The sequence below is a fragment of the Acanthaster planci genome, linkage group LG11, assembly GCF_054643075.1.
Source record: "Acanthaster planci isolate LZ-2023a linkage group LG11, COTS_SCS, whole genome shotgun sequence".
Classification (NCBI taxonomy): Eukaryota; Metazoa; Echinodermata; class Asteroidea; order Valvatida; family Acanthasteridae; genus Acanthaster; species Acanthaster planci.
In genome coordinates this window covers 15,169,590-15,192,204 of record NC_141787.1, presented here as the reverse complement: position 1 = coordinate 15,192,204, position 22,615 = coordinate 15,169,590, and the positions used below count along the sequence as shown (strand labels likewise).

Below are 22,615 nucleotides of genomic sequence, written 5' to 3'. Positions count from 1 at the left end.
ATTAAAGTGAAAATCTACAAAAAATCCTAATATAGGATCTTTGCTTGAGTTTCCCAAAATACGATTCACATCCTGTTTCTGGTCCAGAATTGGTCATTCTTTAGAATTTCAAGGTGGACTGAACCCTGCATATTATGTTCTGTGGGTTTCCCAGTGAGAGATTTCAAAGCCTTATCTTTGTCAGCTTTAAAGTTGACTGTCTCTCTGAAAAATATTTTTCCCATGGAAATGCCCGGATTGATTAACTGGTTTCCCTATTAAGCCTGTGCGCCTCTTGATCATCACTCGTTGCGAAGTTTTTCGGAGGATCAGTTGCTTCCTTTAAAGAGAAGCTTTGGACCAGAGCCATTGATAGAGAGAGTTGTGACATGAGGGCATCAGCTGTTGGAACCAAAATGGTGGATTATGCGTCGGCGCACATGGACATTAAGCACACAGTAGCTGCATGCTATACAGCACACATAATGAACGGCCATTTTGGTTCCAAAGTTTGAAGTTGGCTTTACCCTCTCTGTATACAGCTCTGCCTCAGACAAGTCACTGTAATTGAATATATTTTGTGGGTCGGAGTACACGAAAGTTTTTCAACGGAGACAAGAACAAGTACTTTTCCGCAAGTAGCTTCAGAGCTTTTTTCTCTACTATCTGCATTCGTCGTGCCACTTCTTTCCCAAGTTTGCTTTTGATAAAAATTCAGCTTGTATCGCAACGTCTAGGCTGTGTTTCCTTCTTTGTCTTGTCACAGTCATGAACAACCAAAAATCAAACTAGAAAATCCCTCCAGAACAGATGGTCCACAGGAAGGCTTCAATGGCAGCAAGAATGTGAGTCTCATTGGTACTTTATTCATTGGTTGACTTCTGCCTCAATTTATGCAACGTTTTGTTCCACATGCAAATTTGACATTGCCTAATACACACTCTACATAAAATTATTCCTACATTCCCTGTCCTATAGTATTTTTAACTCTTTGTATGTGGTCAAATCTCCTCTGCATTGAAGTTTGCTATACTGTTAATTTAACCCCTTTGCTACGGAGGACTGCTGCTACCGCACCGTTGTGTGAGGATTAGTGCATACCACACATGCAGTCTATTCACCATGCAGCTGCTGGTTCAATGGGGTCTGCTGCTGGACAAAGCCCTCCATTCAGGGCATACCACAGCCCAGCAGTCGCGGTCAATTTAATCCGGCCGTGAAGGGGTTAGCAAATAAGTATGTCCACTCACAGACGTGCAGAGTAACAGAGCAGAGAACCTCACAAGCGGCGGATGCTTTGCTGAAGCATTTCATTCAAATGTCCGTTCGGTATAAACATGCTTGCAGTAAAGACCGGTGTACTGGCCCTTCTAATTTGTAGGGTGGCCGACAGCAGTGGTTGGACACAACGTTAGCGTCCCGAAGAAAACGGCTCTACCATCACTTTGAGGACTTGGAGCAGTGTTACTTCAGCATCAGGCAAAGCGACATAGCACCTAGTAAGTTAACAGACCAACCTTGCACAGTTGGTTGTGGGCACCCTGACTTCCGTATTAAGAGTGCAAGCAAACCAATCAGGTACTTTGGAGCCCAGCATCACTGTGCACAAGGACTTCAAGTCCACTTGCTCCTGCCCACAGACTCGGTCACGATACTCTGTTTCTCAAGCAGCCACGTTAATTTGCTGTACTCACGATTTGACCGTTGTGTCTTCCTCCCCTCTCCTCTTCTCCCCCTCCCCCCCCACCCCCAAGGTGAGAGCAGATCGAGTGAACAGCTCACACAATTCACAGACAGCCTCTCCAAGTTCACCCGTTACAGTTCCATCCGACCACTTGCCACACTAAGCTATGCAGACGTCTACAATGGATCCAGTATAGTCTCAAGGTAGGTCATCCCACCAAGTGAGGTCTGCTCCAAAATCCGAGAAAATCCTTTTGAACCATGCAGATTTCTCAGTTAATCACGCCCATTTGTCAACATTTAAGCTTAAATTGCCGTACCATCAGAACTAAGTCGACAAACCTTGCAGCCACCTGTGACGTCAGACATACCTTAGGCTGATGATTTAGGGATATAAACTGACGAAGGTTTTTGATGCCTCGCTGCTGAAGCCAGTCAGGCATATTGTTTCTCCCGCATAGATTAATCTCTCTGTTCTTTCCCAGTATCGAATTCGACAAAGACAACGACTTCTTTGCAATAGCCGGCGTCACCAAGAAGATCAAAGTGTTTGAGTACAGCGCCGTGGTCATGGATGCTGTAGACATCCACTATCCTGCCCATGAGATGGTCTGCAACTCTAAGATCAGGTACGGCCAAAACTCACACAATCTCTGACGTCGTTCCCCTAGAGAAAAAAGAGCGGTGCAAGATCAATAGATTCAGTCCATTTCCAAACTTTGTAATGTACTCTTTATCATACTTTTTTGCATAGGAGTGAAAAAATCAGGGCATTTGTAGCAGTGGGTGCTGTCAAGCAACACTTGGCTTCAGTTTTGACATCAAGTTGAAAGTTGTTACTGCCTTTTAGCACAGGATCTGCTGAAATTTATTTCTATTTATATTCTAAAAGTTTTGGATGATAGTCCTCCCAGTTTATTCGTCAGATACCTAGTATTTTGCCGTCAGGTCGTCGTTCTTAAGACCTCCAGATTGGCCAGCCAAATCTCATGTCCACCTTCTGTTTTTGTGTTTCTTGAATCGGTTCCAACATAGTTGTGTCTGTTGGAGTGCCTATCACAAGGGCATCCTGGCAAGCAGTGACTACGAAGGGACGGTTACGTTATGGGACGCGTTCTCGGCCTCCAAGGTCCGGTTATTTCAGGTGAGACATTAATTCTGTCATCTCAGTGGTGATGCCCTTTAACTGTGTACAGACGTGCAGCATTTCCTCAGATCAGCTGATTTTCTCCTTTTTATTCTCATTTCTGTCATCCAAAATTGAAAAACCACTGTACAGAGCCTTCTGAAGTTTATAATCGCTCTTTCTTCGAGAGTTTATAAACAGTTGTGTGCCTGCTATGCAGAGTTAGACCTGCTGGCTGGGTATTCAACTAGCAACGACAGAAACCAGTCACCCAATTTTACATTTTTTCTTTGAGATTGTATACATTATGTTTGATTTTTGTAATGAAGCACCATGCAATCTGCTCGTGGGCTTGCATGCAAGACCGTGTCCAACAGTAGGGATGTGACTGACATTAGCACATTTGCCTATGAGAGTCACCTCCCAGCGGCTGCAGCCTTTTTCCCATAGGCATGTGTTACTCTCAGCCGTAGTCAGTTGATTTTGACACTGCTTAAGTGGTGGCTTCTTAAATACTGATTATGAGCGATCTGGTCCCAAATTAAGTGGTACATTTCTTTTGCTTAACCACTTCCTGCTTGGGAGCCTGGTTTCAGGCACTGTGTGTTTATACGCGTGGCCGGGGTCTCCGAAATCGGACAAAGGGAACTTAGCCTTGTAACAAAAGACCGTACTAGGAACAAAAGACCAGGCTGCTGGGCATTACCGACATTTTTTCCCTCTCAATAGTGGAGATAATCCAGCCTTGTTTTGAAACAGTATACCACGGTTTGGGGCATTTAGTGCGAGTGGATTACCACTGGGGACAAAAGTGTTCCACCACCGCAGCGATGAGCCACACAGCACCGCTGCATGCTAATCTGGCTCCTATTGAAAAGAGGTCAGCAGCGCACTGTGCCAGGTTCGTGAACAAAAGAAAGTTTAATAACACCGCACAATCTGGGCTCCTTTTACAAGGCTGCAGGCCTGGCTGAAATACTCAGGCGTCAATAGATTTTGTCTGTCAGATTAGAGTGGCCACCAGACAGTAATTCATGTGGGTGTAAACGTCCATTAATTGAAATGATGAATTTTTGAAGAATTATGTGCACTGCATTTTTCAAACCACCCGGCAGCAAGTGGTTAAAGAGTGTTTGGGGTTGGCTTTGATTTTTATTCAGGAACACGAAAAGCGGTGTTGGAGTGTCGATTTCAACAGGGTGGATCCGAAATTCCTAGCGTCAGGGTCAGATGATGCCAAAGGTAGGGTAAGATGTGACAGGATGTTGCCCAAAAATCCAACATGGAGCGAAAACTCAATATGGGCTTCTTATTCATGTACCAGGATTGTGAAATGGTGACACTTTGCCCAGTCTTTGATGTCTGCGCTAGCAAGCTTCAGGTTGTGGGTTCAAGGCACGGCTGTAAAAGCTCGTGAGCGTTTGTTTGGAACTGACTCCTCAAAAGCATCGGGTGTTCAGTGCCCACAGCAGCACATCTCTTATCAGAATTTGTTTCTTCTTTTGTCAAATTATTTAATTCTGTCTTGTAAAGAAACAAAGAGTTCCTTAAAAGTGAACTATCACTTCAAATCACATGCCTGAATAAATGCAAGAGAGAAAATACAGAAAGAATGTTTTTTGTAGAGATGAAAACCCTTGACATGATGTTCCTGAGAAAAACCCCCAGCATTAGAGACCGTCTCCATCCAGTGTTCTGTGGGAGCATGGATGAGATTTGAACCGGGTTTGCAGAGAGGGAAGACCCAAATATCTCTGCGCCAACTTGACTCCATCTCTTTTCTCATCGGCCAGTCAAACTCTGGTCAACGAACCAGGAGCGTTCGGTGGCCTGCCTGGAGGCCAAGGCCAATGTCTGCTGCGTCAAGTTCAATCCCTCCAAGATGTACTCGTTGGCGTTTGGTTCGGCGGACCACTGCGTCCATTACTACGACCTCCGCTACCCCAAGCAACCGCTCACTGTTTTCAAGGGTCATAAGAAGGCCGTGTCCTACACCAAGTTTGTCAACTCGGAGGAGATTGTCTCTGCGTAAGTAGTTCAGCATGCAGACATTTTCTTTTCCTTTCAACAATTTTTCAGAAATGAAAAAAAGTTCTTGATGGGTTGACATCTGCCATGGGTAGATGGGCTGTGGCGACTTCATTTTTTGGGGAATCATGAAATCTTGTGCTGTCCCAAAGAGTGGGGTAGGAATTATTGCAGAAAACAAGCCTGAAAAATTAAACTCAGTCTAACTTACACAAATAATAACAAAGTTGACAGAGAAGTTACAATCAGAATGTTGGACCGATCTTCAGACAGAAGGGGACACATTTTTCGAAACTGTTTAGTTTTTGATGGAATTTTGGAGGATGTGTGTCTCAATCTAAAAAACCACCCAGAGAAAAGAAAAGTATGGTGCAGTTTTTACGTCGCTGCATCAGTTAAACAATGACTTACCTGTACGATTTTTAATCAGTTCTATGTGTTCATCTGTGTACGTTCAGCTCCACAGACAGCCAACTGAAGCTGTGGTCAGTGGACAAGCCCCACTGCTTGCGGACGTTCCGCGGTCACACCAACGACAAAAACTTTGTCGGGTTGACGGCCAACGACGACTACATTGCCTGCGGCAGCGAAAACAACTCTCTGTATCTGTACTACAAGGGTCTTTCCAAGCAGCTGGTCACCTTCAAGTTTGACACAGTCAGAAGCGTCCTAGTAAGTAGCCTTTCTGTAAGCCCTGCTCGTCAGGCTATTAAACAATTTGGAGACGGTGGCTATTGCTGCTGTACCAAGTTTTACAGCCCAGACTCATAGTATTCAGGCTGTCCGCCCGGTTTCTACTCATCAGTGTCTTTCTTGTCTTTTACTAACCACTAAAGAAGACATCAAATTTTCATGCACAGATGGCCCCTTTTTTTTGCAAAAATACTTCCGAGGTAAAAAAAAATTCTAAGATCCAACTTTTACAAAATCAAAGGTTAAATTGCAGCATGGATGTGATCGATTACCTCCAATTCAGGATGGCGTGAGTAATTTTTGTATTTGACAATACCAGCAATTCACAGTAGTGTGCCTCCAAGAGTTTGGAACGCGTTGGCCAATCACAGTGCGCGAAATCTGTCGACCCAATGTGTGTTTGGAAAGGGTCGACTGATATTGCTCATTGTGATGGGCCAACGTGCTGCAAACTCTTGGAGGCAACCTATTGTGAATCCAGGGCTCGAAATTAGCGGGTGCAGGTAGCTCAAAAACACCTGTTTGTCTCATAAATGCATCCCTTAATGATAAAGAAAAGCGTTAGTACTAATGCCCGCTTGTTTCTATTCTTGCCATGAAAAATAGTCAGGACCAACGGTACTGGAGCTCCGTAATGCACGCGACTGGATCTATTGCACATTGTACATGTACATGCATACGATGATACGAATCTGCTGTGCGACAGGCCAGCTCGAAGCGCAAGCCTTGTTTGGAAACAGCCTCCTGGGACCATCCGGTCATTGTGCTGTGATTGGCTGCCAATGAAACATCAATATTCATATGTGTCAGTGGGACTTATTACAGCCGTTCCTGCGTGAGCAGAAGTTGTGACGAACAATGCCCACTATAACTTGCAGTAGCGCACATTTCATTGAATTTACGGCTTGACATTAAGGTTAATACATTTTTGCTTTCACTGATAGAGGGTTTTGTGACAACTGGCGCGGGCCGGGGCGTGCAAAGTTACTGTGTCATGCATCATCACGGGGGTTTTAAGTGCTCTGCGTGCATTGTTTTGTACGAGCTTCAAACAAATTTTGGCCATTAACTTCGAAACGTCAGTTTAACAAAAAGGTATAGTTGTCCGAAGAGGCTGTGACATGGATACATTCTTTGGCCAGACCGATCCTCAAATTACAAATCTGCAGAAAAATACAGTGGGTGAAATAAACGGTAGACCATCAAAATCACTTTTTGAAGTTGAAAAAAAAATTCTCCACCTTAGAAGTTTTGACCCAAAACTATAGAAGAAAAAAAAAGAGACTACCACTTACCCAACCTATTTTTTTCAATGTAATGATGGGAAGCACAACTTTAATATTGTTAGGCCTTAAGTTGTTTAATTTTCTAGAACATACATGGCGTATGGAAGCTTCCGTAAGCTGACAAATTCAGCCGTCCAGGGAGCAAGCACTTACTCCCGTGATGGTCAGCCCAATCTCGAGCCCTGGAATCGCCTGTATTCCTCTTCCCCACTCTTAATTTGGGTTCCCAAAGTGATTCTCATTTAAAAAAAAATTCTGCTAACTGAAAAATCAATTCAGCAGAAAGCTTTGGGTATAATACGGGCGATGAAAGTTGTGGAAATTGCGCTGTCGAGATGTGTATCGATGTCACCTTCTAGCTAATTGGCTTACAATTCCTCGGCCTTGTTTTGGGAATGGTGATTCTTAGATCCAGGATTTTGGTTTCTTCTAACAGGACAAGGAGAAGAAAGAGGAAGATGCCAACGAATTTGTCAGTGCCGTAGCCTGGAGAACAGTAAGTGACAGATGGATGAATTTTCTACAAATTCTAGTCCGATCACTTTCAGTGCCACCCTCTGCACCCTCCTAGTTCTTTTTCTCTTGAGTTTTATACCCATTCATTGCATGTTGTGGCGATGTAACCTGCTTGTTGGGAGATGGTATTGTTCGTCTGTTGAATATGTAAATATTTCAATCAACTTGTCAATTGATGTACTCAAAATGAAGGATGGCCGTCTGACCTTTGGGAAAGTAAAAGTTGACCTTTGTACCTCAGTGCAGTCATCAGTGGTTTTTGGAGGATTTATGGAGATGCCTCTTTTGAGGCGATTTAAATGATTGTTGATAAGTTCGCCTGTGGAAAATATGCAAAATTCTGTTTCATCTTTTCTTGTCAAAAATGAATGGGATTAAATCCGTCCCCTCAAATGAAAGGAATCTATTCCTTCAAACTCAACAGACCCTGTTCATTGGGAAGCCATGTTCTATTGTGTTCCTTGAATCCTTCCTATTCAATGCAATCTGCTAAATGGGATGTGCCAGAATATCTTGGATACCATACCTCGCTTTCAATTTTTTTTTATGTGGCTTAGATCATCTAGATATAATTTATCACAAATTTTAGATTATTCTGAACAAACACTGGCATGAACCTGTACGAACCTTTGTTTTCACTCTCGGGTTCCCCAAAACGAAAGAAAATTTTTCCTCACTCACTTTCAATTCAAGATGGCCGACACATGAATATGGCCGATTCAAATGTAATGATTCTTTTCTCTCGACCTCACCTCCAGGGTTCTAATGTTCTAGTCGCAGCTAACAGCCAGGGCACAATCAAAGTGCTGGAGCTGGTATGAAACACGCCTCATCGCCGCGCCTCTGCATTTGCGTTGTCCCTCCTGTTTTCAAGACTTGCATCAGTACGCGCAACTTTTCTGTTTCATGCGTTGGGGACTGGAAGTAATCGTTCCGTCTTTGCTCCCGGAGTAATTTGTTCCAGTATCGTGCTCTTGTCCCATTTTCCAGGCTGTGCCGTCTGTCATTGTTGAGTTTGGTTACACGGATCAATGTCGTCTAGGAGCTGAAAATCTTGTTCACCAGCTGTTGAGTGGATGCTTGGACTGTGAACCACTTTTTTTGGGGGGGGGTTGAGTTGTGGATGTTGGCTCCCGAGCAGGAGTTCTTCACAAGTCCTGGATCAGTTCTGATTAACAAGGAACGATATGCTACGGATGAGACCGGCAACAAAGATGGCTTGTAGAGTGCTTCCATTTGCCACATCACTCGCTCAAACATTTGGCCGTCTGGTGTTGGAATAGCCTTCCTTGTCCAAATACACACCTGCATCATATGTCATCGACCAATCAGCCAGGCCTGACTCTCCACGTTTGGCCAATCAGATCAGAGCTATCTCTGGTAGGAAATAGTGATGTTTGCAGGGGCCGAGCAACGGCGGAACTCAGTGTGGTGTTACAGACCAGTCCAGCACAGTTGACCAATCAGTTCTATTGCGACTGCACAGTTGACCTCGGTAATTTCTGCGCAACACTGTGACCGAAAGGACGCCCATAATCCTGGAAACGTCTGCTTACAGTATTCATCGACAATACTTGGAGTAGGCTCTCCCTTTGCCACGTCACATTGCAGAGATCTCTTGGTTGCCATCAGTATTGTAGTCGAGTACTTTTGGAGTTCCAAGTTCTCTGCCAAATATTGAAGTGATCAGGAGGGAACAAAGCTAGACAATCAGACCAAGTACTTTATCAAGTACTTTTCTCTCAAACTGGGAGCATCTGAAGTCCTAAGTGTAATCTTTAATACCTTTGTGCATACACCATCCAATGTCCTCTGTTACTTCCGACCCAGTTGGCCTGGCTTCTACCCATATTTGGCTTTGAACTTGATACTCACGAAGTACGCCAATACAATACCGGTTGGCATCAAAACATTTCGTCCAAGCCACAGTTATGCCCATTAGCAGGTTTTTTTTTTTTTTCAGAGTTTGGTAGAAGTGGGACATTCTTGAAGATGATGTCTTTTAATAGAACCGTAACTTTTGTACCAGTGAACTGCTCTTTACATCTTACAAGGCTCTGCCTCCGAGAATACAAGAGTTTTTTAGTTTTCCAGTAATTCTTGAGAGCTGAAAATTGCTCGCCGCAATCCCTAAAGTTTTGCAAGACCAAATGAAAGTCATTGTATTCATTTTTGATATGTATTTATTCACTTGCATAAAGGCGCAACAAAGAAAAACTTGCAAAGAAGAGATCGTGGAGATTTTTTTTTGAAGAAAGCACGCCGAAAACATTACATTATTTGCAAATTGTTTGGCATTTTGCCAAATGTCGGTGAAAAGGACTCGCCTTACATTTTCCTTTTTCACAGTTCACCGCAGCGTTTTCTGTTGTAACCCCCCATACAAAATTGTCACAGCTGTGGACGTTGTGACAAGCGAAATGAAAGTTTTCAAAGCGCTTGCTTATCTTGAAGAAATCTAGTTCCCCTTATATTGTCGTTCACACAGTAATCAATAGGTATTTCTACAATCATACATTGATTTCTGATGTGAGAAATTGGGGACAAATCTTACCTTTTTTTTATGAAAGTAAATTTCATGCTAAATTTCACGTCCATTTGAGATAAACCTTTGACTTCAGAGAAGCTGTTTTCATCAAAACGGCAAAGTTGGGTCCGAACGTTGTCGGTAAGTTTAAGTTCTGTAGGAAAAGGATTCCGTTTTCCTCACAGAAAGTGACAAGTTGTGTTAGAAGTGGTATCTATTTATATAAAGTGTGCAATGGAAGCGAGTGCAGCAAGACAGTTCGGGTTTGAAGAAAGGTTCGATACTTAATATATTTATGCCATATATATGCAAATGTATTTTTAAAATTCCATTTTTTTTCTTAATTATTCAGCAATATCTGCATATATTGCAACCAAGGAATATTTGATTCCAAGAGTCCAATGGCTAAAATCTGTCTGGGGGAAAATTTTGAAATCGGTTCGTTTCTTGAGTGATAGAACATTTTCAGATTATCTAAGTACATGTATTAAATGAAGGCCAGAATGCAAAATTAAACAAGGTTACTCAAGGTTTTTACCGTGGTATAAACCTCAACGTACTTACTAGTTCTTTAATTTTGCATTTGTCCATTCAGTGACATCTACAGTGTAAGCTAGCATCACGTTCTTGGAGCACATTCACGTGAATTCTTACAAATCGTTTTTCCTCCAAAAACGTAAACAAGAACTTCTTCCAATAGTTGGCGTTGCATAGTTGACATAGTTGAGCATATTTCTGTTAGCCTGCGTACACCTTTTAATTTATTGGCAATTTTCTGGCATAGTGATCTGCATTACTGTCTGAACAAATATGGATCTATTTTTTATAGGTCCCACCTTTAAATAGTCTGTGGAACCCCCCGTTTTGTTCAATTTTTTTTTTTCTACAATTTTACTTTATATTATAGGGGCACACTAGTGATTTAAACTAATGGTCTATTCCGTTTCGTTGAAATTGTACTGTACAGACTCGTTTGTATACAAATGTAATATTCTTGTATATATTGTATGATTGACCTCATAAAATAAACACCAAGACAAAAGCTGAACAGCGTGTTTGACTATTCTTTTGGTGTCAACACAAAGGTTATGACCTTGGGACTTAGACGCCCGGGTTATTTGTACCTGCCTTTGAGGCTTAAAGTAGGCCCGGCCCACTATGATCTTTTGAACTTGCATCCTAAGGCAGGCCTAGATCATTTACTGAATAAAAAAAATTACCCAATTTTTTTGACAGATTACTTGAAAATTATAAACATGACTGTATTTCCTTAGAGCCCATGCCACAAGGTTTCTTGCATTCAAGATGTTTGAAACGGCGGCAAAGTATTAATTATTCTGGAAACTTCCTACCTCCTATCTATGAAAACAATGAGGTACTGAAGTTTAACATCTTTAACCCTAAGTAAGTTTCTGGGTTGTTTAAAGAAAACTTGTAAAGTTATTAAGATAGCAAACAGATTTTGACACTTGACATTCCTTGAACATTGCAGAGATGTCTTTAGATCCATAAACATTATCACCAGTAATCCTGCCAGATAATGAAAGGGCAAGCATGTGTTTTGATAAATGGGCAAAATCTCACTTTTTTCAAGCAAATGCCTTTTTCTGCACAAATCTGTGAAATACTGAGATGTGAAATATTCAAATCATTTTACCTTTCATCAAAAGCCATTTCTTGGTCGTTAGCAGAAAAGCAAATTTTTGGGCCAAGAATCGGACCTGTTAATGGTAGCACATAAGTGTTAAACAAACTAAGAGCATTTTGCCAATATTAAGCAATTTATTCATATAAATTGCACAAAAGATTGCAACACAAATACAACATGCAGTTTCTAGTACAATATTATAACTCATTTGACACGTTCCAAAAAATTTGGACAAAATTTGTTGAAAGTCTGGTAGCATTTGCTTTCTAGAACATAATCAGTATTAACTTCAAGTTTAAAAAAGCACTTGGCGTTTTGCAAGGAAGACAATACATACTTTTGTCGGTCCTTGCTGAGGAATATTTGAACAACTGGTGATTTTAATCATTCATAATTTTGCTGTCTATATATAAACAATAGGCCTACTGTGTTCATCCAAAAAATGTGAAGTACTCAATTTCTGGGCTTGAGCAGAAATATATAATCTTATTTACAAATATCAACATTCTTGATTCCACATACCAACCTCGAAAATCTTGAATAATGCTCGCAGTCTAACTGGAAAAATCAAGGGGAGTAAAACATTTGGAAAAAAAAGAATTGAATATCAATGTGTTGAACCTTTTGTGTCAATTAAAATACACTTGCTCTGTTTAAATTTCAACTGCAGATACGTGCATCATATTCTGGACCAGTTGAATTCCAAATAGAACGCACACCTTAACGTCCAGTTTACTTCTAATTGAACTTTAAATATAGTCTTTATGTCAGCGTAGGTTAATATTGTACTATATGGCAAAAAAGAAAACGATCATTCAAATTAGTAGTAGCCACTGTGATGGCCACGCCATCACGGCTGTGGCTACAAACAGCCAATCTGGTGGCCACTGGTCACAATCTCAGTCAAGCAACATACAGTGGATAATGGCCAATGCTGTGGTCAGTATGGAGGCCAACTGGCCAAAACACTGGCCACTTCTTGAAATCTTCGTCATCCCCAGTGGCCTGGTAACACCTTACTCTCTGAGATAGAAGGGCTAGTCATTATTTCTTGGTAAGCCAGTCCAAGTCGTCATCGTCATCGTCAGATCCGAACAGCGGAGGGGGAGACTGAGGTTTGGGCGACTGGCAAAGGAAAAAAGCGATGGAACTGCAATCATTACGGAGTCACGTTAATCCCTAGCCATTTCTCATTCTACATCACACCAAACCATATTCGGTTGGCCTGAGCGTGGGGCTCTAAACCAAACATGTCTATAGGAAGTGGCTCCCCACCGCTAGCCACTGGCATCCACAGACACACATTTCATTCCAGGCTTAGCCAATATACTCAGACACAGTCTTAAGACCAAAAGTGTTTACGGCTAGGTCTAGAATGTACATGTGTTCATGGGGACAACAGACACAGCCGTAGCCATAACTCTGGAAGCCCATTGCAGATACAACCTTACAGTGTAAGTACATGCATGCTAGTACCACAGGTGGGGGACCACATACGTTGGGCATGAGCTGCCGTGAAGACCAAAATCGTCATGGAGACAATTTTTTTGTTCCCAGGCCTCAGTCCTTAATTTCTGACAAGGAAATTATCTGCCTAACACTGAGCCGACCAGGGGCCAATTTCTTAGAGCTGCTTAAGCACAAAATTTGCTTAAGTGCCAAAAACCTTGCTTAAAAACAAAGGTTACCAGCTCAAATTCTTTATGATTGTCAGGCTCACCAAAAGACGGGTGAATACCATTCCAAACCAATATACATCACATGGAGTTTTGGCTGGTAACCTGAATTGTCAAGCAGGGTTTTTTTCAGGCTTAAGCAAATTTTGTGCTTAAGCAGCTCTATCAAATTGGCCCCAGTGCATGTATACTAAACGATGCCATCCACCGACCCAATGTACAGACCCATCCCACAAGTTGTACCTTGGACAGCAGGTACCGTGTGGTGCGCCGATTTGCTGTGTTGTGGTGCCCGACGACAAGCAAACATTATGGAAGAGATTTTCAAACCTCAGTTTAAAACACGGCTCGCAGCAGAGCGAGAGTAGTGAGTTGGCATTTAAACAAGTGACCCTGTTACTTATAATATCTATGACCAAACCTTACAAAATGAAATGAAGTCACACAAGCCACTGCTGTGTCAAAGACCTGACCCCCTACAATGTAAATCACCAGACATCCATCACACTTCAATCACCCACTGTCCATCTGCACCAGGATGCCCAACTGCAGTAAAAAGACCTCAAGCTTGCTCTTTCTAAATCCAACAATTCAAAACCGAACTACTGAAAAAAAAGAAGAAATGGTCTGAACGCATCATGTGTGATCTAGACACACAGAAGACGCTCAACACCCACATTTGTCATCTATCAGTAACAAGACCACAGTCTACAATCCTGCCCGGCTCCCTCCACCAAATGTCGTGCAAACACGACCATCTTTTACTTTCAATCTTACACGAGGGGGGGCATGATTAACACTTACATCGCCGTCCTCGGCATCTTTCTTGACGACGGGCTTGGTGATGGAGGATTTCTTAAGCAGTTCCTTCCTCTTGGTCGGGGGCGTGGAGAAGAATTCATTCTCGTCCTCGTCGTCATCATCACCGAAGATGTCATCCCTGTCCACGAGAAAAACCACCGTCATTTATGCGAAGCAATCATCCGAGGCCCATGTCTGGCTTTTCAACGATTGACATTCAAGCGCTCGAGTTCTTTCAGCCGAGCTTTTGGTTTTTCAAACCTTATTTTTATTTTACGTCCTCATAGTTGAAACTTGTTGGACTTGGAAAAGGACTTAACTAAAACACGGCTATAGCTACCCTTTCTAGTTCTTAGACAAAGGCTGGAGATTATAAAATGATGGCACATAGCACTAAAGGAACTGAGACAGAGGTTCTTACGTGGCACTCTTGGTTTTTGGCTCGTCTTCGTCTTCCGGGGGTAGCTCCGGGGGAAGGCTGGGCAGGAATGGTGGGGGAGACATGGCCGGGGGTGGTGCACTCTCTGTGGTTGTGTCGTCCTGTTCGGTCTCACTTTGGGGGGAGAAGTCCGGCAGATCATCTATGGTGTCCTGGGGTGGAATTTCGGGGACCTGGTGAAATGAGGAGGAAACGGAAGTTTGAAGACATGCGCAGGCCTGAAAAGTTGCCTGAGATGTTCAATGTGACATTGCCTCTGGGTTTACCTCAGCTTCTGGCTCAGCATCTTCCTCTGCTCTGTTCTCTTCAGCATCCTCATCTGCATCAACCTCTTCTTCACCGTCTTCCGCATCCTCATCTGATGGAGGTGCCTCAGGAGGGGCATCTGGGGGCAATTCGGGTGGAAGACTTGTTGGCCCTTCGTCCTCCTCCTCCTTCTCCTCATCCGACTTCTCTGGAGGCAAGGATGGCTCTGTGGCTGTCTCCGTAGGGACCGCATCCTCCAGGTCCTCGGTATCTCCTGCCTCTTTGGCTTCTGCCTCCTCGACTGCCGTCTCCTCCTCTGAGGTGCCTTCTTCATCGCTGCTCTCACCATCGTCTTTGTTGTCGCTCTCCCCACCGTGGGGCTCTTCGTCTGGGACGTCAGGCAGATCAGGGATGTCCTCTGGCTCGTCTTGCATCTGACCTGGGCCAGAGGGAGTTTGGGAAGACGGTGGGGCAGAGGCTTGGGCTGCCTCCTCAACTGGAGGACTAGATTTCTGAACCACCTCTTTAGCTGGTTTGACTGGCGTCTCCTCATCTGGAAAGAACCAAATAAAGATACCAAAGCTTTTCTACTTGCAACACAGCAGGACGATAAACTGAGTTTTACAGAGGTTAGTACAGAAACACCCATTTTTCTTTAGTAGGGCACTTATCAACTACCCCATTCTACGGCATTCTTTAGCAGGCATAAGCATTCCCCCTCCCCTCAACTCAGTCTAGAACTTGTAGGTGGCGATTTTCTGGCCAACTCTCGATTGCCCACGAAGGACACACTGCGTATACGCACTTGTTTACAACTGTGAACGGAGGCAGAGTGCAAATAATCAAATTTTCGACGGAATGAACACAAAGGTGCTGCACGAAAAGAATGCAGCTGAGCACAAACACGACACAGAAAAAAGATACTTGTCTGCAGGAGAGAAATGCCTCTGCATTTCAGGGGTAGGTTTGCGCGGTTCACGTAACGGATCAAGAACCTCTTGAATTCAATTCGTACCTTCCTCGCTCTCCTCTTCACTGTCTTCATCTTCTTCACTTTCTTCTCCTTCATCTTCATCTTCTTCCTCCTCCGTGCTGCCTCCCGCTGACCTCTTCACAAGTTTCAAGGTTACCACCTTGAGAAAAACAACGAGTTGATGTCAATGAATGCATCTGGTACCTATTCTATCCATACAGGTTTTGCTGAGAGTAATGCGATGCTTAGCAACGACACCTGACTTTTTTTCACGTTTGAATCATTTGTGGTTCTGATGCAAATAGCGCAACTAGCCTGGGCCACGCATCAATTAATGCATGAAGTCGTTTTCCATGAAAGGTGCAAAAACCCTCTGAGAACCGTTGTTTGATGACAAATAAATTAAGTTACAAATTCAAAATGCCAAATACATGCAGTGCATGGCACTGAGAAATGCAAAAACAAAAAACTATTACAAATTTTCAAACGTTTTTCTGTTTGAATTTGGTATACACTGATTATTATGATGCTGGGATAATGTCATCATGCAGTTTTGTCAGGTATATAGTCCGAGAACAAAAAAGCAACCTCTGAATAAAAATACACACCATTGCTAAAATAAACCGATTGGCACATCTGATAACAATCGCCATGATTGAAAATACAACAGTTGCTCATCAAAGTAACACTTGCAAAAGTGATTTCATGCATTGTAACAAGCTCATGCCAATTGTGGAAAGCTACTTACAAGGAAAAGCACTACTGAAATGAGTGACGACGAACGAGAGAGCCCAGCGTGCCTCTCAGATAGAGGCCTGATCAAACTGCTCAGAAATCCACTCCAACGCCCCCCCTTCTTTGGGGGGATTCACTCGGCACCCAGCCAAGTTGCTGTACTAGCAAGCCCTCAGAAATGGTTAGAATGCCAATGCTTTTTCTGTTCATCAGCTCCATCCATTTGGATCGATACATTCAAGTGCACTCTTAAAACCATATTTTTTCTCTCTTTGCAGGGGGGTTGTAAACTGTTACGACTGCTTGTAAGTCAACTTTCACAGAACCACCTTGGATGAAATTGTCAATCTTCGACGTGATAATTTCAAAAATACTTCATGGAATCACATCATTTATTGCACAAAAATTCAGAGAAGAAATGAAAACCCAAATCCCCCGGTACATTATACAACACTATTTCAGTCCATGCAGTTCCGGTTAACCAAAAATAACTGTTCAAACAAACGCTACAAAGTCAAATTGCAAACTACCAAAATACCCTCTGCATAAAAATAACGCCTTATGTATTAAATAGCCAAAATATTTGCACACAGTTCAATATCTAAGTTTCAACACTCCGTTGTGCTTGAAAGCAACGGGCTACCCGCCGAAAACACATATGCTGTGATATGCATCGGCTTATCACTGGTTCCCAGCATATTTCCATATTTCCCAGCATACCTCATTATCTACATCACATTTCTATCAGCCAAGAGTATTCACAATGATCTTTTCTGCAAACACTTTGATGCAACATAAACGGAAGAATCTCAGACACTCAAATCAAAACAACGAAATATTCAAAGATTTCTACCATTTTTTGGGGTAATAATCAGACTGAACCCTCCCACTGAACCAGCTGACAAGTCTATGACACATAATATTTATACGCGTATCCTTTCATTCACAATGCATTTACAGATCAGCATAACATTGTGCTATGTGTATGTACACATAACGTTTACATTGGCTATTCTGACGCAACTATATATATATATCTACAAGTATCATATATCATATTTTTCAGGCATTTCACTAAAATGGGGAAACTACTGAACTACAGAGGTTAGGAAAGGCTTCTATGCGAGTTTCCAGCTCGTGTGACATTTCCAAACCATTTTGTGCTTTCACAGACAGCCCCACTCCCAACCCAACGACTTCAAATGTACAAAACGTCAGACACATTGTCATGTAGTTTCCTGCACGTAGATTAATTGCAAATGTCAACAGCTCAACAGCATGCCTATTTAAAAAAAATTGACTTTTGTTATGACAGACTTGTTTGATGGATGTTTAACAATGTTTACTCAAGGACTATCCAAACCTGCTCCAGTCAGGGACGAAAAAGTTCTTGAATTTCAGTCAACACGTTACAAACCATAACTACTATCTGTTGATTCCAATTTCCATCACAATAAAATTTCAACATATGTAAGTGATAAAATTGTGTTTCTCAAAAAAAAAAAAAACCAAAATTCTCCACCTGAAAAAACATCTGTATACAAACACAGTTTTTGCCAGCAAAAACTTAAAAAAAATTTCCTCTTTGGAAAATTTATTGAATGTGGACAAAAATTCAAACTTGGAATTCGGTATCAAATTTTGGAACAATCTGTCCAAAACATCTGGAATTTCAATACCATGAATTTATAAATCTGTTTCCTTAAGTTGGTCATTCTGTCTGGATGAGCTCATGTCAAACCCAAACTAATGAATTGAACTCAACTAGAAAACTTGAAACACTGAAAACTTTCCAACCAATTAAAAAAAGTTTTTAATTTGTCAAGTTTTCCGTCTGCTCCAGTTAAGTAACAAGAAGTGATGGAACTGACGACGCAACAAAAGTTAATTCCAAATCACGGACAACGAAACAAGCGTTCCACTTATTCCTACACCCAAAAGTGTCTTTGAGGTACAAACAGGGCAAGAAGATTCAGGGAAACCGATGTTCACTTCACATGAAACTACCACCGAGGGACCAAATTCCATTTGCTTAGAAACAGATGATTTCGTGTGTATCTTTCGTGGGACTGAGCCATAAAACCAAATGATTACAATAAAAAATGGCCAGTGTAGGTAAACGGCGTACTACGCAGAAGACTGTGGCAAGACTCGGACGAGTGTTCTTTGTTCCTCTCATTTTCAGTAGACGACTTACTTTCCGCATTTGTTGACACTCACCTTGATAGTGTTCATGATGGTGTTCAAGATGTCCGCTCCTTTGTAGTTGCCTCCTGGCTCAAACTCGCTCCTTAGTGTGTGATAAACACTGTTCATTATCTTTTTGACCTAAGGAAAAGAACGTATGTCATTGAAATGTTACCAGGGCACTTGCAACTACTGCTTTCAAATTTCCAGACTGTTGTGCGACCCATTTTTACATGTAGTCTGGCAAATAAGCGCCGGTTTCTGGGGGATCTGAGTTTCTGTCTCCGGTTGCTACATCGACCCACCTCGTCAATGATGTTGCTATGGGATGCGGCGCCGTCTCTCGTCTCCCGGTCGCGGATCATCTCCTTGATGCGATCCTCGTATCGCTCCTTCATGCTCACCGCACTGGAATGCAAACTATCGTACTGCAAAGCAACGCATCAACCAATTCCTTTTAGACTGATAAAGGACACTTGCAAGCCCACAAGAAAATAGTTTCAAAATCATTTCTTGGACTACGATCCACTCGTGTTCAAAAGCTGGCCCCTGGCCTCTGCGCATGAGCACCTCCTTAATCGTCACAAAGAGAGTTTCGGCCGACACTTGAGCGCTACTGCCCAAGTGAGACCATCTAATAATATCTTTCTAGGTAGTATGCAACAAGCTTGCTGGAATGCATTTTAGCGAGGGGATGCCAGGTGCCGAGACGTGCCTTTATGCCTACTGAAAGTAGGAGCGCTTTAGCAGTCATGTCATCAAAAAGTTGGGGGTGCTTGGCACACAAAAGCTGCATGCTACTGAGGAGTTGGGATTGGGGGCTGTTAACCACTTGCTGCCGGGTGGTTTGAAAAATGCAGTGCACATAATCGGGACTCTTTCAAGATTTTCAGTTTTCAAAATTCTTCAAAAATTCATCATTTCAATTAATGGACGTTCACACCCACATGAATTACTGTCTGGTGGCCACTCTAGTCTGACAGACAAAATCTATTTATGCCTGAGTATTTCAGCCAGGCCTGCAGCCTTATGCTACTGAGAGTGAAAAAATGTTGGTAATACCCAGCTGCCTGGTCTTTTGTTCTGAGTACAGTCTTTTGTTACAAAGCCAAGTTCTCTTTGTCCGATTTCGGAGACCCCGGCTACACTTATAAACACACGGTGCTCAAAACCGGAGTCCCGGCGGCAAGTGGTTTAGGCAAAGAACAGTTCCGAGAATGAACTGGTGAAACAACGCGGACAGTTATCAAAGCAAGTCTATTATGACCTCTGACCTTCTCCTTCCAACCGCTCATCTCTGACACCTGCTCCTTGAGTCGATTAGCTTCCTCTCTGGTTTCTCCTTGACCAGACCTCAAGGCTATCATCTATCGGACGAATAGACCGGTAAACAAACTCCCGAGGATTAACTTTGAAATACCAATCCACCCTGAATTCAATTTTCCTGGAAACGAGGGCTCCGTTGGTGGGTCGCTAGTTCACAAACAACTATGAAATGCATGCACTGAGGTCGCGCTGGTACAGACAGAATGAGTACTCTCCACCAACATCGTTCTTTCCAACCAATGTGGGGGTGCTTCTGCTCAAGGCAGATACAAAAAAAAGACCAGGGCAATTTCTAACGACTATTCCTTTCATCTTGTGCCTTGCAGAGGTACAGCTGAGTGAGCATTTCGTACTGTTAAGAACTCCATAATATAAGTGGATCAAACGTCACAGTCCTGTGGTAACTAAAGCATCAAACAAAAGGGTACCTTTATATGCATTTTTCTGGAAAGATCTGACATCTCGTTTCTAGTCAGACAGTCAATATTGAACGGGGTAGGAGGGATCCAAGGTAGAGAACGATTGACAATGGATGGCAAATGCAAAAATACGTACAATTACAAAATGAAATGATGGCTTCACTCAATCACTGTTTACTAAAAAGGTTTTCTACGACAAAACGGCGCCAAAAAGTACTTGGCCGAGTACTTTCAGGCACCTTTCTTCTTAAAACTTACTGTTTTACAGAACTGGGAATGTCTGAAGTCCTAAATTTATTTTGTAATCTGCTTTGTTCCCTCCAGCCGAGTTCAATATTTGGCACAAAACGTGGTACTTATAAAGTACCGGATTAAAACACTGACCGAAACCCTTAACAAGAGCCTAAGAGTGCTTCTAATGACAGTCAGAGATGTTCACCCGCTGACTCACCTTCTGCTCAGTCTGGGCCAGTTTCTTGGCCAACGTCTCCTTCTCCTCGTTCAGCTCGCTGTACAGTCTCTCATGTTTATCCCTTGCTTGGGCCAAGAGCCTTTCGGACCTCTCCCTCCACTGGGCTTCAAGATCCCGCTCAACCTGGGCAATCTATTAAAAAAAAAAAAAAAATTGCCGTGACTAACCCCAAATCTGTGCATCGAGAACCTTCACTGACCACAAAAAGCTCACAAGTAGGCTTACATGTTACACAAGTAAGACTTATGTGGGATAATCACTCTCTAAGGTTTAGGTAATGCTTCGATCTACATACAATCCAATTCTGCTTGGCCAAAACAGATCACCAACCGACACGTTAGGTATTACAAGTACATGGCACTGGCTGGCACACGACTGAATACTTCCAGGCAGACTACTAGTACTCCAACCGACTGAATGGCGCTTGTGTTCCTATTAAAGCAAGACAATTGACTACAATCTAACAACAAAAAGAAGTGACTGAATATGCGCTTTAGGATTAAAGCCAGCTCCGGCTAGCACTCTACTGGAAAGCTGGAAAGGAGGCTTGTAGATTTCTGTGGAGAAAGTTTAGCGAGATGGCAATGCTTTTGATGTCAGGTTAACGTGTTTGATGTCAGGTTAACTTGTTTGATGTCAGGTTTTTGATGTCAGGTTAACTTGTTTGATGTCAGGTTTTTGATGTCAGGTTAACTTGTTTGATGTCAGGTTTAACTTGTTTGATGTCAGGTTAACTTGTTTGATGTCAGGTTAACTTGTTTGATGTCAGGTTTTTGATGTCAGGTTAACTTGTTTGATGTCAGGTTTAACTTGTTTGTAGGTATTGTCTTTAGGAAAAATGTTGATTTTGAGCCAACCTGTTCGGCAGTGGCAATATCCTTTGAGGACTTCTCTAACCTCAGCTTGTTCTGCAGGTTACTGATCTCTTCCTGAAATCGACCAAAAAGGAAACAAACAAACAAACTACCTCGTCAAATGAGAAACCCCAGACACATTCCTGCATTAAAGTTAAATCAACAGCAAGACAGGAAGAGAAGCTTCAGGAGAGAATGAGGTGGAAAACACAATGCAATAACTAATTTAAAAAAAAAGCAAAACAAACGTTTAAAGAACTGGGGCAGGTGTAAATTGAGACCCCCAAACTCTCAATGCTAGATTTATTGTTCAGTGTGACAGGCATCTAAAGAAGGAAGCTACTGCAAATTTTTTTTCAGAAACCAGCATTCCCGTTATAATTAATTCTGTTGCTTTTGATAAATTAGTATGCAAAAATAAACTCATTAAACCCACATAAACAGAAACATCCAAGACCTCAAACATTTAAAGAGTCTTTTGAGTTGAGCCTAACTAACTACTGACAAAACACTACTGATTCATTCATACAACAGTAACCACACCATCAAAACTCTTAGACGGAGGGGAGAGGTGAGGAAGTGGTACCACACACTGACAAATACCCTGACGAACACACCCATTCACAGACATTGCCACAAAAAAACTAAAAAAGTCAATGACCACTAGAAGAGCTTAGTGTACAAAAGTGATACCTTGATCTGGGAAGCTATTATGCTCTGGGGGCAAAAACAGAAAGAATGGAATTTCTTCATATCGGACGCCAACGATGGAAATGATTGCAAAAGAAAGACAGGAAAAGCTTTTGACAAGGAAGAGTGGAAACTCAGAAAGTTAGTAGCATCACATCTCAAAACCAAGTGGCTGAAATTCTACAAGAATGATATTCATTATCTCCTTCATACCACTGGAAAATTCAGAGTGGCAAGTAATGACAATGCTTTTCTGCAAAGAAACAAGTTAAACAGACTTAAACAACAGTGACCCCATCTCCCATGATTAA

General features: G+C 42.3%; 2 protein-coding genes across 14 annotated transcripts in view; one reads left to right on the top strand and one right to left on the bottom strand.

Moving 5' to 3' along the window:
• Positions 1-10,886, top strand: part of cop1 (COP1 E3 ubiquitin ligase) — a 40,040-nt gene extending 29,154 nt beyond the window's left edge. Inside the window, exons 9-18 of the mRNA XM_022229358.2 lie at positions 746-824; positions 1,361-1,478; positions 1,734-1,866; positions 2,148-2,291; positions 2,698-2,806; positions 3,949-4,030; positions 4,582-4,816; positions 5,275-5,488; positions 7,232-7,291; positions 8,070-10,886. Of these exons, the coding sequence (XP_022085050.1) occupies positions 746-824; positions 1,361-1,478; positions 1,734-1,866; positions 2,148-2,291; positions 2,698-2,806; positions 3,949-4,030; positions 4,582-4,816; positions 5,275-5,488; positions 7,232-7,291; positions 8,070-8,132 (1,237 nt within the window). The 3' untranslated portion in view covers positions 8,133-10,886. The remainder of the gene's footprint in view (positions 1-745; positions 825-1,360; positions 1,479-1,733; positions 1,867-2,147; positions 2,292-2,697; positions 2,807-3,948; positions 4,031-4,581; positions 4,817-5,274; positions 5,489-7,231; positions 7,292-8,069) is intronic.
• Positions 10,887-11,592: 706 nt separating this feature from the next.
• Positions 11,593-22,615, bottom strand: part of fkbp15 (FKBP prolyl isomerase 15) — a 54,246-nt gene continuing 43,223 nt past the window's right edge. For 10 of the 13 annotated variants that reach the window (XM_087143023.1, XM_087143015.1, XM_087143019.1 and 7 more), the window contains 11 exons: positions 22,308-22,331; positions 21,618-21,689; positions 20,740-20,892; positions 19,818-19,910; positions 18,849-18,971; positions 18,577-18,684; positions 15,664-15,781; positions 14,669-15,201; positions 14,385-14,575; positions 13,967-14,102; positions 11,593-12,611 (listed from right to left, as the gene is read on the bottom strand). In XM_087143023.1, the coding sequence (XP_086999149.1) occupies positions 12,531-12,611; positions 13,967-14,102; positions 14,385-14,575; positions 14,669-15,201; positions 15,664-15,781; positions 18,577-18,684; positions 18,849-18,971; positions 19,818-19,910; positions 20,740-20,892; positions 21,618-21,689; positions 22,308-22,331 (1,632 nt within the window). In that variant the 3' untranslated portion in view covers positions 11,593-12,530. The remainder of the gene's footprint in view (positions 12,612-13,966; positions 14,103-14,384; positions 14,576-14,668; positions 15,202-15,663; positions 15,782-18,576; positions 18,685-18,848; positions 18,972-19,817; positions 19,911-20,739; positions 20,893-21,617; positions 21,690-22,307; positions 22,332-22,615) is intronic. The other 3 variants (XM_087143020.1, XM_087143025.1, XM_087143027.1) reach the window with 1 other exon arrangement.